Source organism: Rhododendron vialii, chromosome 3a, assembly GCF_030253575.1.
Source record: "Rhododendron vialii isolate Sample 1 chromosome 3a, ASM3025357v1".
In the NCBI taxonomy this organism is placed as follows: Eukaryota; Viridiplantae; Streptophyta; class Magnoliopsida; order Ericales; family Ericaceae; genus Rhododendron; species Rhododendron vialii.
In genome coordinates this window covers 31108599-31125863 of record NC_080559.1, presented here as the reverse complement: position 1 = coordinate 31125863, position 17265 = coordinate 31108599, and the positions used below count along the sequence as shown (strand labels likewise).

The following is a 17265-nucleotide window of genomic DNA, read 5'->3' as shown; positions in this document are numbered from 1 at the left end:
ATACATTTTACTTTTTCATAGTTTGGCATTTTATGGGCGCATGAAATTCAGGCTTGGATGGATAAAAGTGGACTATTTGACCATTTAGCGCGTCATGCGGATGATTTACTAATGAGTCCTGCTACATACACAGCAGATCTGTGCACAGATTGTGCACAGATTTGGTTGTGGGGTCCACCACGGGTCCCACACAAATCATCCGAGCCATTCATTAAATGTAAAACATTTTTTCAAGGGTCCCCGTAAAAAATAAGCTCAATCCGATACCAATAGGTGCTTCATCCAACCATTTAACTTTTCATTCAGATTTTCGGATAATGAAAAGTTATATGGTTGGATCGAGCACCTATAGGTATTGGATTGAGGTTATTTTTTATGGGGACATTTTAAAAAATGTTTTACATTTAATGAACGGCTCGGATGATTTGTGTGGGACCCGTGGTGGGCCCCACAACAAAATCTGTGCACAAATCTGCTGTGTGTGTAGAATTTCTGTTTACTAATACTACTACCAAGGGGAGGAGTAATAGCTAATGCCTCCCCCCGTTATCTCCCTCCTTATCCAAATCAAGCAAAGTGTAACTAATTTCAGCATCATTTAATCACATCTACTGTCTCGTGAACCACCCTCTATTACCATCCTTAATCCATTTTTTCCAATCTTTCTTAAAAGAACACTGCTAACCACACAAATAATAGTGCACAAATTTTGTTGTGGGACCCACCATGGGTCCCACACAAATGATTCAAATCGTTCATTAAATATAAAACATTTTTTCAAAGGTTTCTAAGAAAAATTAGCTCAATCCGATATCTATAAGTGTTTGATCTAATCATCTAACTTTTTATTCAAATTTTCAAATTATGAAAAGTTAGATAATTCGATCAAGCACCTATAAGTATCAGATTGAGCAAATTTTGCAAAGACCCTTTTAACATTTAATGAACGGCTTGGAACTCTTGGTGGGCCCCACAATAAAATCTATGCACAATCTACGCACTATTTTTCTGTGTAAACAGACTTACTGTTCTTAAAAATAGTCCGACTACCAAGCAAGCTTATTTTGCTTAATTTGACAATCAAATGTGCCCTTTGAGTTGTTTCAATCATCCTGATTTTACAGTCCTCCTCATCGCTTAAAAGCAATCAGTTGTCTCAACCATCCAGATTTTTCACTCCTATTGGAATCGGTATTATATGTTCTCTCTGTTAAATTTGCTGGTAAAGATATACAAATTCTACAAGATATTAAAAACAAAAACAAAAAAACAACAAGATATTAAAAAAAAAAAAAACGAATAATACCTACAAGCACTTCAGATACACGATAACAAATACACACTCCCACAAAGATTATGTAACGAGTTATGACTCATCAGTATTTTCTATGAGATGTTGAATCGACTTTGGTGAACATTATTTCACTGTAGCTTGGGGATCTCATCTATATTCATTTCTCTTCAAACTCAACGTCGATTATTTCAGGATCAGACTTGGACGAGGGAGTAGCACCTTTGCGGCCACCGGAGAAGAAGTTCCCTTGTGGCTGCCACACAATATTTCCACAGCTTGTGCAGCGAACTATTTGGTTCTTGTAACCTGCAAACTGCTTCTTGCAAGCCGGACAAGAACCCTGTGCAGAAGTCAATTAAAAAAGATGAGAAACAGTTATGTTCTGTCGGGTGAATAAAGCTTTCCATGGTCCAAGGGCTCCACTCGTAATCTTCTTTCGTCTCACAGGTTAAAAGGCGTGTATAAACCCACGCGGGATAGTATATTACTTCCACGAGCATAAGTTGTAAAATAAGCAGATTAGAGAAAATTCCAAGAATAGTTTATCAACAAAAGAGGCTATAAATCTCCAGTTATTAGGAAGTAAAGCAAATAACCTAACAGATTGTCCAATGGTGTGCAAAGAGAGGGGGGAGAAGAGGGGAAGTATACGTAAGGCTTCCTCTGTTTCGTTGGAAGGAGGGAGAGGGAACATCACTTTTCCACACCCCCCCCCCCCCCCCCCCCCCCCCCCAGGAAACACCAAAACACAACTGCCTTAAAGAGTTAAAGTGTGTAAGATTGGGTAGAGAGAGAGAGACTGCTAGTTGTTTTTCACAAGGCACATCCTTTTAAACCTGCAATTTTCACAGCAAACCTTACTTCGTAAAGGTTTAAAACCTACGCTCCTCCTTTCCTTTCCTTTCCCTTTCTTTTCTTTCCCTTCCCCCAGCCTACTTTCCTCACCCCCACAAACATAGCATAAACCTCATCGAACCTAGTGACTACTTAAAAAATGACATTCGGCAATCCTTAACTTCAATTAGTTAAGCCAATATAACTCCAACTAATAGTGGAAGCATTTGGAACAATTTAAGAGGAAAACACAATTGCTGTTTTGTGGAAATAGAAAAGTAGGACTGCCCATTGGTAGTCCCTAGATGAAAAAACTGGAGAGTAACAATTAAGAAATCATCTGGCACACCATAAACCATGCAAAAATTAATTGCCACTTAGAACCAAGTTGCATGTATTTACACTCTTGATAGCACAGTTATACCAAAAAAAGTGAAGCATTTGATTTCTGGAATCAAAAGTGAATATTTGCTAAAGGAAAACTGTTTTCATTTCAAAGGATGATAATATGGAGTCAACTACAAAAAGAGGAATAACCTGGTCACCGGAAAATTAAAAACATTGATTTTTATAATAATCTGGTCAATGTAAAGGATCAGCTTGAGTATCTAAAGTGACCATCCCCCCATGGCAAGTGAGAAGATTGCAGAGGTGAAAATAGGATTTTCTTTCTACAGCAAAACTCTTTAATGAGCATGTAAAGATTAACATGATTCGGACACAATAAAAAAGTGAAACAAACAGATTCATATATACTAAATGAGATATCACCATCCCAGCTGCTAACAGAATAGTCCCTCCATGTAATAAGTAAATACCAATGCATTTCAAAAGTAAGGGCAACTTGCTTTACCTTGATGATAAAATTATTGGCAACTGTTCCAATGAGAAGAGGACCAGCTAACGGGAGTATCCATGTCCCAAATATCAAAAAGCGAAACATCCATCCAGATAGCGCAAACCAGAGGAAGAATAGTGTCTGTAAACATAGAGAAAAATTAAAAACAATGTGAGGAAACAGAAATTTGCAAAGCCAGAAACTGAAATATACTGAAATGATAAGCAACAATACTATTCCTGAATATCCACTGAATGGCACATTGCCATAAGATAAAGCTACATGGATTACAGTCAACCTTAACTCTCTCATCTTGGACTATGTTATCCCTTTCCTCATCTTGGACTATATGTTCTCCCTAGAATCATATCACCTATTTATACCACACTTAATGTTTCATCAAACTCTGTTAATATCAAGAATGAAATAGAAATCAAATCCAACTAATGGATGGACTTTCTGTTTTCTATTCTAGCAACATAAATACAGATATCCTAAAATGATAAACCAGATGTGAAGAGTTTGATCATGTTATAATATCAAGTGTGCCAAAATCAGTTACAATCAAGAATTGGCAGACCATGCATAACGAAAACTCACCACAAAACTTCTTCCCAACGGAGTGTTCCAAAAGTCATTAAGCTGCTTCCCGTACTGAAAGATAGAAAACCACACAATTAATAAAATTGAACCAGGTAACCCAATCTTCTCAATAATCTCATAAAGATGTGCAACTCTTATTCTTTGATTGGCAAAAAGACTCAAGGCTGTATATCTCTTTGGCGGTGAGTTAGACTACTAAAGAGCATCCAGGAATTACTCTAGCCATGTGGGAGATGTAAGGCACTTAGAGGTGAGATGAATGAGAACTGAGACGGCCTTGAAAGGATGAAAATGTGAAAGGGTGGCATTAATGGAAGTCTGGTGGTGAACCGGATCCTCTACCTAGCCTAGAGGGATGATTAATAACCTACTAAAGTCAACCAACCATGGGCACAAACTCAACCAACCTACTAAAGTCATTTGGCCAAGAAGGTACGACTGCACGAGGTACAATTAACCTCCAAAACAGAACTTCACACCGTACTAGTGGAAGAAACACAATTAGTTCTGGAGTGTGAGGACATATAGGATATGCGGCAAACTCCTTGACTACGTGAGTGAAAAAGCACGTCGTGTAAAAAGCCAACTCGCCACTTATATTTATAGCAACGTGGTAAAGCAGATACAAAAGATATAATAGATAATCGCTCAATTAAGCAACACCAATTAACAGAAACTTTGATATCCCAGAAATCCCTCAAGAAACAGTGGGACAAACCCACAAAAACTCCCTTGGCTCCAGCAACCAAGCCAAGCAACTCCAACCCCCCAAATGTGTGATCCAAGTAGAGAAGAACCATACTGAAGCAGGAAGCTACCAGGAGATGCATGAATGTTTGTATGTTGCACACAACGCTTCAGCCTTCAAGAGGGCGGGAAAAAGACAATACCACATTATGGTTTATGAGGCAGGCTCGTGTACCCACAAGTTATGATGGTAGGATCCATTGGAGCTATCAAATGGTTCATCTCCTACCAAAACTTGTGTACATAAGCCGTTTATAGATAGAACGACACTTTTCAGGAAGTGACATTTGGCTAAGGATGATGAGTCAGCTTTCCTCAATTGGAATGAGAATTCAACTCATGGATTATACGTCCAACTTCCAGGGTTCAAATATTCAAGTAGAAACAAGGTGTGAATGCAATGAAAAAAACTATTTTCATCAAATAAATCAAGTAACCCATGAAGTACAGTCGGTTCAGACCAATTCCAAATTCGCCAAAAGCAATCTCCTAGTGTGCATAGTCTGAAAACACAACCAGATGTAATTTCCCCCTGCCCATAGAGAGACCCACATGTCCACATGCCCCTTTACTCAGTTTCACAACTAGAATGTGAGCTTCTCGTTGAACTCAATCATATCTGACCATAACGATAAAATTGGACCCTTACGTGTCCATGCAGGGCTTTGCTCAAAGCTTTAATTGGCCCCAGCTAGTAGACTGTGAGGGATGAGTGCAATTTTGTTCACCCTCTTTAAAAGATGGTGAACATTACCCTCCCTCTCTTATTGGTTGAAATTGTGTAGATCGCACCCCTATAATACAATTTTTGATAAGCATGATATCACTTTACGGTGGAATTCACATCATTTCAACCACTAGGAAGAAGAACAATATTCATCATCCTAAGTGAAGGGTGAACAAAACTCAACTCGTGAGTGATTGGTCCCAAGACTAGTCCGGGTGTCTGTTAGCCAGCTCGGACACTAATAACTCATGAAAATATGCATGCGGATATATACAAAAGAAGAAGAAAATGAAAAAGGCACAAACCCTAGGCCAATTCTGACTGAAATCGAGGGACAAAGTCCGCAACCGCCGCGTGATCTCAAAATCCCTATCAATCTCCCTGGCACGGTAGGAGGCGGACTGGGCGACGGCGGAGAGCCGCCGGGAGACGGAGAAGCGGCGGTCGATGCGCTCCGCCGTCTTCTTCGTCTCGTAAACCAGCTGCTCGAAGCCGTCGTTGGTGCTCCGCAAGACGTCCCTCCAGACCTCGCCGGTGGCCATGCGCTTGGCGAAGCTGTCGAAGTCGCTGCGCCCGAAGGCCCGCACGGGCCCCACCGCGCGGCGCGTTACGGGGGTTTTACGGGCTTGGTGCAGCCGTAGCGGTTTTGGGCAGAGGAGAGGGTGCCATGGCAGGGTTGTTGCCATGACCACACAGAATCGCAAGCGGTTTTCGGGTCCGTGGGTGGAGATGCTGATGACGGGCTTGCTCGAAACGCTGTTTGTTAACCCCGAGGTTAGTCCAGTTCGTTCATGGATTTGCATCCACAGGGTTGAGAAGTTTCTGGGGGCCGGGCGAATTACTACGCGGCGGTATCTGTCGCGATAAGTGTTTTTTGTGTGTCGGGCGAGGGTACTGCGTTGAGGTATCTGTTCGCGATCCGGATCGTCCGAGTAATGATCGAAAGGCCCAATTTTATTTTCTCTCTCTTTCCTCGCCCTATCACTCTCGGGCCCAATTTTGATAATAATGTGTTTTGATAATTAAAATTCGTTAAAAATATTTTTAACATTAAAAAATACTTTTAATATATTCTTAGCAGATATTAATTATCATAATACGTCATTGGCCGTCATTTTCCCATTTTATTTCTTCTCTCTCATCTAATCCCATCACTCTCAAGCCCAATTTTATTTCCTCTCTCCCCTCATATCCCATCACTCTTTCTTTTCTTTTTCTCCCCCTAAAATTCAGACCGTTTAAAACACATTTGGACGGTCTGAATCGCCGACAAGACACCACGTGGCTAATATCCTACCGGCACCCAAAAAAATCTCGCCTCAGGGTTGGGTCGAAAAGTTGTTTGTACGTGGTTTTATTGAAAAGTTATTTGTACATGGTTTTACTTGACAGTTATACTATTGATGGTAGATAATTGATATTCATACTTTCCTTTTTTATATTTATACTTCATTTTTTGTTTTTTAACAATATATATACACACACACACTTTTAACACTAAAAAAATTAAAATTAATTTTTGGATATCAAAAAAGATGGTGTGAATATCAATTCATTTGACAGTAATGCAAAAAGATATAATTATTTACACTTTCAAGACATTTTAACTCATAAATTTGTGGGGTATTTCTTTTTTTTCCCTGTCACTTTCTGCGTTAATAACGGTCATTACTCATTGTGCTGTTATTAGTATTTTTCGTTTATTTAATGTACAACTGCAACATTCGTTTTTATTTCATTGATGTTCCTAGCTTAATAAGGCTAGAAATGCTAAGTTAGGTAAGGTAGGGCTATGATACTAATTGCATTAATGTCTTTGATCCTCCAAATCTAGCTATTTGTTACTAGTTTGCACCGTGCTAAATTATCCTTTAGATACTGGTATTAAATATGGCCTATAATATGACAAACTTGACCAATGGCAAAGATGAACATTGAAGTTTTTTATTTTTTATTACAAAGTATCTCATCATCTAAAAATACATAAATCTAGTTTTTCGTACTAAGAGGATGTGTAATTTTTCAAAACAAGTGATTTATATTTCAATTCATAATAGCAAATTACCAGTGTTATGTTCTCAAATATTCATTGCAACATGTAATTAATGACATCTATTACTCAATACTCATGTCTTTCGTGATAATTAGATGTAGGGCTAGTTTGCTTGACGCGAGACGATTAGTAAAGGAATAATATGATTTACTTATCGAATTAACAATAGCATACCCTCATTGGTATATATGGTATATTCAATACATCAATATGATAAAATAGAAGGGTCTTTGGGAATATTCCTAAAGAATATTTTTCTTTATAATGGTTCAGATTTCTCCCTCGCATAAGTTTTATCTATCCATACAAACAAATTCAATGGTCTAGATACCAATGGCATCTTTGTAAATAACTTACATTGTTTGGACAAATTACAACTTTCCACAATAAGCTGACATCGCATTAATGAAGCCATATCAAGCGCCAGATTTCCAGATAAAAAATAAATAAAGCTGCAGATTTTTTTTCCGCTCCAAACGGCAGATTGACACCCACTACGATTCACTCTGGTTCTTCATCTTGGTAACTTAATTCATTGATCTCTCAGCATTGTGGTTGATTTGGGTTTTTTTTTTTTTTTTAAACTGTATTTTAGGGTTTTGTTGATTTGGTTTCGTTTTTTTTTTTTGAATTGTATTTGGTTCCGTTTGGTTGGTTGGTTGGCTCGTAATTGCAAGGAGGGAGTTGGTTGGTTGATCGGGGCAAGTGTCATTCATTACTTGTAGTGTACAATTCCACCAGGCAAGAAATTTTTTTCCCACTGGCCAACCAAGAAACGTATATTTTTTTTTTTAACTGTATTTGGTTTCGTTTGGTTGGTTCGTAATTGCAAGGAGGGAGTTGGTTGGTTGGTTGATTGGGGCAAGCGTCATTCATTACTTGTAGTATACAATCCCACCGGGCAAGAAATTTTTTTCCCACTGGCCAACCAAGAAACGTTTTTTTTTTTTAAACTGTATTTGGTTTCATTTGGTTGGTTCGTAATTGCAAGGAGGGAGTTGGTTGGTTGATCGGGGCAAGCGTCATTCATTACTTGCAGTATACAATCCCACCAGGCAAGAAATTAAGGTGTATAATAAGTAATTTAAGCAAGGGTCTTGTTTTCCTTCTTCCAAAACTATGTTTCACACATTACGACACAACGTAGTGACAAAGTTGTCTCATTGTGGACTGAAGATAACGAGTTTGGCACACACTGGTGGTGGGGCTCACACTCGTGTGAGTGTGTAAACAAAAATACTATAACCACGCTCAAATTGCACTCCCGTTATACACCCACCCACAATTCGGGTTGGTTCTATTGGTGCAGTAAATGGTGTGTAATAGAAGAGAAAATAATTTAAATGGCGGAGCCGTGAATAGTTGTTAAGGGAGCCAATCGCGATCGTTCAAAAGTGTTTTGGACAGTCGAGACGTTAATAAATATTTTTCCGGGAAAAAGTTCAACTCTTTTCCGAAAAAGTTTCATTTAAATCTAGATCGTCCAAAGCCGACACAGAGCGAAAACTGGGAATATTTAACTTCCTGACGGCTCCGCCATGAATAAGTTTCTCATGCGAATGACGTGTGTAAATGGAATGTGGTTCCCATATCACTACCATTTGCAACGAAACAAGAAGAAAACAAAAATAATCATATTTGTTGGGTTGTACTTGGGAGTTGGGACTTGGCAATACTCCATTTTGGTCCGCCCAATTAAATAACGTTACCAACTTTTCCAAAACCATGGAAATTAGGAAACAAAAATCCAGGAAAAAATACTTTATTTAACACACCCATTTCTCTCCTTCTCCCTCCTCCTCCTCTCTCTCTCTAGACTTGGATTCTATTCCCTCTCAATTCCAATCCACCTCCTGCCCCACCTCCTGCCCCACCTCGCAGCAGCACAAATTTTCTATATATATATATATACCTGGTATACCCCCACGCACGAAACGCAAACTCGGAATCAAATCGATCTACCGACCGACACCACTGATGGCCGCCGCCGCCGCTGACGGTGAGAAGTCGGAGAACACGGTGGCGGAAGAGGTTTCGAGAGCGGTGGAATCGGCCAAGGAGCTGCAGGACTCGGCCTCCGCCTTGATTTCGCGAAACGCGCGCGAGGAAGACGCGCTCCGCCAGCGCGTTGTCTCGCTCGATTCCACAATCCGGCAAATCCGTTCGTCCGTTTCCTCCTTGGTCGGGCACGGCAAATTGGATCCCAAGGAGGCCGAGAAAGTAACGACCGAAACCTCCCTCTACGCATCCATGCAAACTTATATGTATTCAGGGATAGAGATTTTTCTGCTTCTTATGATTGTAATTATTTATGGACTGTGTTTTGTGTTTAGCTGGAAGAGGAATTATACAGAGCTAGCTACACATTGAGTGAAGGAGATGCGGCCGCGTTTATTCCGAGCAAATCTCACGGTGATTTCAGTACTTGTGAATTCAATCTCGCGTTGTTCAGTTGGACCTTAGGGCTAAATTAGTTTTGTTCGTCTTTTTACTTTATATCTAGAGGAGTCAAATGTAAAAATTATGACTGAAAGCAAAGAAATTTACTGAAGACAAAAAAGTGTGAAATTTTGTTTTGGTAAGTAAAAGGACGGGAAGGGGCAACCAGCGGAGCAACCCGTGGGCGTTACCATCGGAGTTTCCATTGGGATGTCCGGTTTGAGCCATAGCTACTGTCTAGAAAGGCGAGCCTGTCACAAGAACCAGCCCACCAAAGTGCTAGAGTGGACCAAGGGCCCTCCACATGGCATCTGGTTCACAGTTGTTTGTTTCTAGTTTAGTCTTATCTGAACTTTTCTAGTCTCCGTTCGTACTTTTATACTTTATATATATATATATATATATATATATATATATATATATATATATATATATATATATTGATTACTTTCGTCATGATTGATCCTAAGAAGTTTGATGAAAAGCTAAACAAAGAATCACTAGAAGTAAATAACGCTGACTGTCTTTCAAGACAAATCAATTTGGGCCAAACGCACATGCAGTTGATTAATTTGGGATTGTTTGGTTGCAGGGAGGTTCTTGAGTATGTTTCTTGGTCCGATTAATGTGCGTGCAACCAGGAAGGATGTTAAACTGAAAGTGAAAGAGGAGTACAATAGCTTCAGAGTATGTTTAACCTTAATTGTATTTCCCACTTGTGCTACTCTGACAGGTCGTGAGTTGTAACATTATTTTCTGCTGTAATGTTGGCGTATCTTCTTGTTTGAGCCGTGGCTTCAGACTCAGAGATGTTAATTAGATGGTATTTTTGGGTGTTTGGTATTAGCTTGGGAATTTAGGAGCTGGCGTGATGGCATAGAGGCTCCTTTATGTCTTATTGGACGTCCATCTTATTTGATGAGCATGTGGTGCTTATAGAGGAAGCAGAACTTTACAATTTGATGGAACTTGAATTGTGCCTTGAATGGATTGGTGTTGGCATCCTTTTTTATTTTGCTTGGGGACAAGTTTTCTTTTTGATTGTATTGTTTATTGGGTGTTTTTGGGGATTTGTACATGTCTGCACAAGGCTATTTGGTTCCGTTTTTGTTGAGTTTGTTTTATATTAGGTATAGGTATGAGGTACACTGATAGAAGATGGAGGTCACAAGACTGTTATAACAAAATGGGTGTTATGGCAACACTGGGAAGCTCGAGCTCTAGGAAAGCCTGGGAGATTAAAATTTAGAGCGAGCTTTCAATTGTAAATGTAGAAAAGGTAAATGGGGAAGGAGGTTGTTTGAGGAGGGGGAGGAAGAGATATTGCGCATCGAATTCTTCATGAAATAAGGAGGGTTATTTCTTGGAATATAAGGGGTCCAAATGGCCCAGCCGCCCGGATAAGAGGAAGATTGAGAAACAAGTCTGACGGAATCGAAATTGATCTGTTTCGTTTGCACGAATGATACTAAGATGGAAGAGATCAAAATTAGGTGATCATAATGCTTATCAGAGGGAAGGCATTTGGAGTGGGTGTGCTTTGGAGCTAATGGTACAGTGTAGGGCATCTTGGTGACGTGAGGTTACAAAATTTGAAGAAAAGTGATTTGAAAATTGGTTCCTTCTCATGTTCTTTCTTGTTCAGGAGCGAAGAGTATGTCTTCGAAGTTCCAATGAGGTTTCCCTGGTGTGTATGGTCCTATGTAGAATAAAAAAGAAACAAAGGTTGGGAATAGGTTTTCTTGGGATTGTCCTTGGATTGATGTTGCCTGTGCAAGTGTGACGAGGGATGCAGTGAATCATCTTTTTTTGCATTTTATGGTGGCTTCGTAAGTTTTGAGTTTGTTTTTACCCCTTTGTTCCTGGTATATTTTGGGTGATGCCTGGGCTAGTGAATGATATTGTCCGGTACTTTCTTAAAGGATGCCGAAGGAGGGTTAAGAGGAAAGCTTGGGATGATGGCTTTTAGTAGTGTTGGGGGTGCATAGGGACTTTTAAGGACATGGTGGGACTTCCAGGAGTGAGAGATGAAATTTTCTGGAAGAGAGTTGGTACTTGGTAGATTGGCAGAAATCGCGGGACCGCAGCATAGGCTGCATAGATAACTGAGTTTGAGGAAAGGTATTTCAGTTTAGGTGGAGGAGAAATATTGATTAGGAAGGACATTGTTAGTGAGGAGATAGAGCTTTGGAGATATTGACTGGGGATCAAGACCTACCATTTTTCAAATTTATCTTCGGATAGGCAGAGTGATTAGTATAGGGACTCTAGGTCCATAAGTTTGGTGGATATTGGTGGGTGTGGATGGGGGGAGGAAACGATCAATCCGGATTCCAGGAGCGAGAGATGAAATTTTCTGGAAGAGAGTTGGTACTTGGTAGATTGGCAGAAATCGCGGGACCACAGCATAGGCTGCATAGATAACTGAGTTTGAGGAAAGGTATTTCAGTTTAGGTGGAGGAGAAATATTGATTAGGAAGGACATTGTTAGTGAGGAGATAGAGCTTTGGAGATATTGACTGGGGATCAAGACCTACCATTTTTCAAATTTATCTTCGGATAGGCAGAGTGATTAGTATAGGGACTTTAGGTCCATAAGTTTGGTGGATATTGGTGGGTGTGGATGGGGGGAGGAAACGATCAATCCGGATTCTCTGTTGCTGTCCATTTTTTGCAGGCTTTATCATTGGCACTTTTTGGTAGGCTGGGATCTAGTACAGTGTAATGTGTGTTTACAACCCATGGGGAAGTAAACCGTCAGTTACATGTTTGTTGGCCAACTTGGCCTTTTGGATGCTTTGGTTAGTTGTGGTTTGGGTGTGCCTGTGTATTTTCTGTTCAGTTTTTTACACCCGTTTGTCTTTTGGTTGCACCCATTTACCGATCATTACGTACTAATTTTTGCCACAATAAAGAAGAAGAGTTACATTCACTAACCCTTTCCATTAGCGTGCAGAATCTAAATATAGTACGCTGAGATACGCTTTCGTGACCCATAGTGTTTTCTCATGTACACTGAGTATGCGATTTTGAATGCTTTTCCATTGCCACGTAACAATTATTTCTATCCTGTTTTATGGAAGAACGATTGATGCTGTTAGCCTTGGATTTGCTTATCATTTGCGTTTTCTGGGAGTTTGTGAGACATATCAATGCTGTTTTGTTGGCTACTGCCTACTGTTCTTTAAGGGCTCAGGTGTTAAGATGATCATCACAATGAATCTCTTCTACTGCTGGTTGGTGGTAATTTCAAAATGAAAAGAACTGGAGAGCTGAGTTCTTCACAACATGGGATGTTTGCGATGGATGATAGGGATGTGCACTAAGTGGGTGCTTTATTGGTCCACCTCTGGAGTCAATATCAGTTTAGTGTCTGACATGTATCTGCTTAAGTCGTCCAATTTTGGGTTATCGCTTTGTAACTTCCATAGTTCCTTTTCTTGTTAAAACAATAAACCAGAGATTGTCGAAGTCCAATCGTTTTCCTAAATTGCTCTACTACCATGGGCAGGATAGGACCGCTTTTTTGTTTCTTGTTTTCCCGTCGCTGCTACTTGGATTAAGGTCATGGATATGGGGTGGTTGCTTTCCTGCATTGCCTGTTCAGCTTTACCAGGTATTTATAGGGTGAAAAAGGAAAGTCTTTTGAAACTCTGATTGAAATTTTTTGGGGCACTTTGATTTTTGATTTATTTCTTCGTACTGTGCTTTTTGATTTGAAGCGTACTGAAAATACTCTTTCAGGCCTGGTTGCTATTTCTCTACACGGGATTGGCTTTGCGAGAGAACATACTTAGAGTGAATGGAAGTGATATTCGCCCATGGTAATTGCATATTGTGCTTATGTGCATTTTCTGGAACTTTATGCTAAGATGGTTATGACTTGTTCCTTATTCTTCATCAAGTCTAATATTTATATTTTCCCCTAGTTATCCTTGAGGTTAGGTACTTGTAATTTCTGTTCCCTTGTCTATCAATGGTGAACATGTGCTTTTCGGGCGACAATTTTAGAGATAAGAATTTTCAGTACCTTCCATGCATGAAGATGTAGTATAACATCACGGTTGATGAACTCATGTAGTCTCTCTTCAAATTGCACCTAAGACTCACAGCCAAAGCAGCATGGATTAAGGGTAGATTCCGTGGTAAATACCATGGTTCTGAATAGAGAATGGAGAATATGGCTCTAGATGAAGCTGTAATGCTGTATGGTGCAAAAGAACTCATCTTGGTGACTCCAAGTCCAAACTACTTTGGAGTGGTCTTTTACCCCATCAGAGATAATTGATCTCAATTTGTTCTTACTCACCCCTCAGTAGCTTTAATATGCAATAACGAAAAGAATGTGCGCTGATTTATGTTGTTATGCTGTTTTAGGTGGATATACCATCACTACTTCGCTATGGCTATGGCACTTATCAGTCTCACTTGGGAGATAGAAAGGGAACCTGATTGTGCCCAGAAGCAGGTTGTTATATTTTCGAGTGTAGATTGAAATTTAGTTCTCCTTTCTCATTATTGAAGACTTTAGATGTACTGTGCAGAGAGGAGTTCAACTATTCCTGCAATGGGCTATCATGCAAGGAGTTGCAATGCTTCTACAAAATAGATATCAACGACAAAGACTCTATACCCGTATTGCACTGGGCAAGGTGTAACAAATGAACTCAAATTCTAATGCTAGTCCTTGTTACTTTGTTTTGTTTGTCTGCAGTCTGCTTACCTGATCCATGTTAGTTTTTTTATGGTTCACCAAAATACACATTTAAACTTTTTGGCAGCATAGAAATGTTTGGTTGCAGATGATCTCCTTTGTAGGGTTGGCAAAGCTCTTAGCCTCTTACTTTTGATCCTGCTCTTGATCATAGGCTAGAAGAATGGATGTTGTCTGGGGAGAAACTGCTGGGGTCAAAGGACAACTATGGCTGTTGGCACCCATTCTATTCATATTGCAGGTGATATGCAGTACAAATGGCTATTTTTGGAATTTTGTCCCCATACACCATACCAGTATATGCTTTGCTTTATCATCAAAATCATTGTGAATCAAACAAACAGAAAGTGTCTTGTGTCAAGATTGTAGCACAGACCATTATTTTACTATGGTAACCTACCAAGATAGATATTCCAATGACTGATGAAAGGAATTTTTAGCTGTGGAACTCCATTACAGTTATTCTTTCATTATTGAAAGCAGTTGTGCATACAGCCTTCTCTTTCTCTACATAAACCACTTCGCTCAGCATGTCATTAGGAAGTTTATTGCATAACATACGTACATTAGACAGAGGTGTTGTCGCCTAAATAAACAATGCATATGCCTTAGCAGGACACTCATTAATTGCCAGTCCTTCTAGGCGGGTGTAAGAGGATGCATTCGGAAGAAATTTAATTTTGTGGTTTGAAAGGCCTTGCATTGGCCTAATAGTTGTACAAGATTTACTTTCTTCACTAAATAGGCCTGGGAAATCAGTAGTTCACTTTTATCTGTTATGAATCCAGTACAAGGAGCAACAATGTTTTAACTTAGAGGACTGGGCTAAATAGAAGTTGCCTTATTTGTGTGTGCTTGATTTCAGGGTTTTGAAGCATATGTTGGAATGTTGCTGCTTAAAATTGCATATGTCGGTGTTGTTTCTGAGTGGCAGGTAAGATAGCTGTTCCGGTATTGTGTGAATGCTTGGAGATGCATTTTTTTAGGGTTTCTGTTTGTGATGCGATGAGCTTTCGAGGTTAAACTCTTTAGTTTCCTCCAGTAGTTGCTTGAGCAATTGACCACGTTCGTTGGACTCCAAGCGCTGAATGGATTATGTAATTTGCTCTTTGCAGGTAATTACCTGTGGGACCCTTCTGATTATCATGGCAGTTGGGAACTTTGCAAACACGGTGCAAACACTTGTGACAAAATCTCGGTTCAAAGCAAAAATGAAGAAAAGTAAAAGCATGGCGGAATTGAATCATGGATCCCCCCACTCCTAAGAACCTGTCGACAGCAAGACTTGTGGCGAGGCCATTTGCTCAATAATTTCACCTTCCTACTAGTAGGGCATCGATGATGTTTGCGCAAAGCTACCTTTGACTGCATAAAACGGGGTTGTACTCTGGATGTCACACATGCATCATCTGGTTTTGTATTGGTATGCATTAATCTTTCATGTGAAAAAAAGAGCATTTTTGTTATGTTAGGGATGTGTAATTTGTTATTTCACGTAGGATAAGTTCGAAGTTTCTGGTGCATTACACCATGAAGTTTCTGGCGCATTAGAGCATCCGCAATGTAATAATCAAAATTGGATAACCAAAAGTTACCACATCATCTTTTGATTATCCATTTAAGACATTGCTAAAGTTAGCAATATAGAGGTTCACAATGTAATAATCAAAATTGGATAACCAAAACTTGCCACATTACCTTTTTAAACTACAAAATTCTAAAAACTAAATTTTTTGACAATAATTTGAATACTCTTTTTGAAAAAAAAAATAGTTTAGTGAAAAAAAATTTGAAAATAGTTTTTTTCAAAAAGAAAACAGTTTTAAAAAAACAGTTTTTTTTTTTTTTTTGAAAAACTGTTAGAATCCGTTTTTTTTGTGTAAAAACACTTATAATTTTTTTTAAATTTTTTTTAAAGTTTCTGAAAAAAACAGTTTTTAAAAACAATTTTCTGGAAACATTGTTGAGAGAAAAGGTTTTTATGTAATGATGGTTGTACTTGATTGAAAAAATGTAGAGACCATTAAATTTGATTATTGGCAAAAAGTTACTAGTTTTGATTATTCAAAGGCCAAAATTATGAGTTGCTAAGAGGTTGCTAAGTTTGGTTATTACAATGTGAGTACTTTTTTGAGCAAACGTTGCTAACTTTAGCAACCTTTTAGTTTTGATTATTACATTGTGGATGCTCTTATACCATAACTGGTTTCCCATTGCTTTACTTTTTTTTTTTTTTTTGAAAGGCATTTTCCCCCATTGCTTTACTGGTCTTTTGCCTTTTGTGGAATCCTTTTTCCTTTTTTCAGTATGGCCAACTATGGGTACACCATTTCGTGCGAACCAAATGTACACAAAATAGGTCCCATAATGATCAGAATTGTTCAATTTGTTTATAATCAGTTCCTTCGGATGTCGGTAAGAGTTTGATCAATGGATTCAGTTTTCGTCCCTGCAAATTCAGAGGCAAAAATCGATTAAGTCTTTAACAACAATCAAATGAGTTGTTTTCTTGTAGAGACTCTTGAAATTATGTTTTATACAAATTGAACGGCTCAGATCATTTGTGTGCGACACGACGTCGAAGTGAACCCCACAAAATTTGGTGTACACCAGAGGGTGTACCCATAATTATTATTTTTTAACTGTTTTTTTTAGATGAAATTTCACTGTTTCAGAGACAGCCTTGTGGATAAATACCCCATATTAATGCGGGGGTGCCTAAGCTATCATTTTGAAGCTGGACCATTTTCCCTGTTTCCGTGCTGGTCCCGGAGTGGGGGGTTCACGGAAACATTTTCTGGCATGTTTTTATGGGAAAAGGGGAACTTCAATGCCCTTCAATTCTAAGATTGACTTGTTGCCAAAATTCTCAGCTGGGTCGGAAATAATTCCTGTCTGACCGTGTAATGGGTGTGATGGCCAGTGGGTTCTGCCACAGCCTCCGACGTTCATCAGTACCAAGAAGAGGAATGCTACGGACACAGATGTTCGCTATTTAGACGCAAATGTGCCAAGT

General features: G+C 39.2%; 2 protein-coding genes across 2 annotated transcripts; one reads left to right on the top strand and one right to left on the bottom strand.

Annotated features, from left to right (window-relative positions):
• Positions 1-1151: 1151 nt before the first annotated feature.
• LOC131319922 (uncharacterized) lies at positions 1152-5968 on the bottom strand. The gene is made up of 4 exons (XM_058350366.1): positions 5349-5968; positions 3567-3620; positions 2982-3107; positions 1152-1634 (listed from the first exon to the last, which is right to left on the bottom strand). The coding sequence occupies exons 1-4, from the start codon at positions 5844-5846 to the stop codon at positions 1452-1454; spliced, it is 861 nt and encodes a 286-aa protein (XP_058206349.1). The 5' UTR covers positions 5847-5968; the 3' UTR covers positions 1152-1451.
• Positions 5969-8821: 2853 nt separating this feature from the next.
• LOC131319916 (uncharacterized) lies at positions 8822-15715 on the top strand. Its single transcript, XM_058350358.1, has 10 exons — positions 8822-9316; positions 9430-9508; positions 10128-10222; positions 13047-13151; positions 13280-13359; positions 13913-14003; positions 14080-14187; positions 14404-14490; positions 15115-15183; positions 15365-15715. Exons 1-10 carry the CDS (start codon positions 9074-9076, stop codon positions 15512-15514), a joined length of 1107 nt encoding a protein of 368 aa, XP_058206341.1. The 5' UTR covers positions 8822-9073; the 3' UTR covers positions 15515-15715.
• The last annotated feature ends 1550 nt before the right edge of the window (positions 15716-17265 follow it).

Excerpts from the sequence above, each read along its gene's own strand:
- LOC131319916 (XM_058350358.1), top strand. The coding sequence starts at position 9,074 with ATGGCCGCCGCCGCCGCTGACGGTGAGAAGTCGGAGAACACGGTGGCG. Across the intron at positions 14,004-14,079 it reads CTGATTGTGCCCAGAAGCAG|AGAGGAGTTCAACTATTCCT; the intron begins GTTGTTATATTT and ends TGTACTGTGCAG. Across the intron at positions 14,491-15,114 it reads CCATTCTATTCATATTGCAG|GGTTTTGAAGCATATGTTGG; the intron begins GTGATATGCAGT and ends GCTTGATTTCAG.
- LOC131319922 (XM_058350366.1), bottom strand. The coding sequence starts at position 5,846 with ATGCAAATCCATGAACGAACTGGACTAACCTCGGGGTTAACAAACAGC. Across the intron at positions 3,621-5,348 it reads TCAGTCAGAATTGGCCTAGG|TACGGGAAGCAGCTTAATGA; the intron begins GTTTGTGCCTTT and ends TCTATCTTTCAG. Across the intron at positions 1,635-2,981 it reads CCAATAATTTTATCATCAAG|GGTTCTTGTCCGGCTTGCAA; the intron begins GTAAAGCAAGTT and ends ACTTCTGCACAG.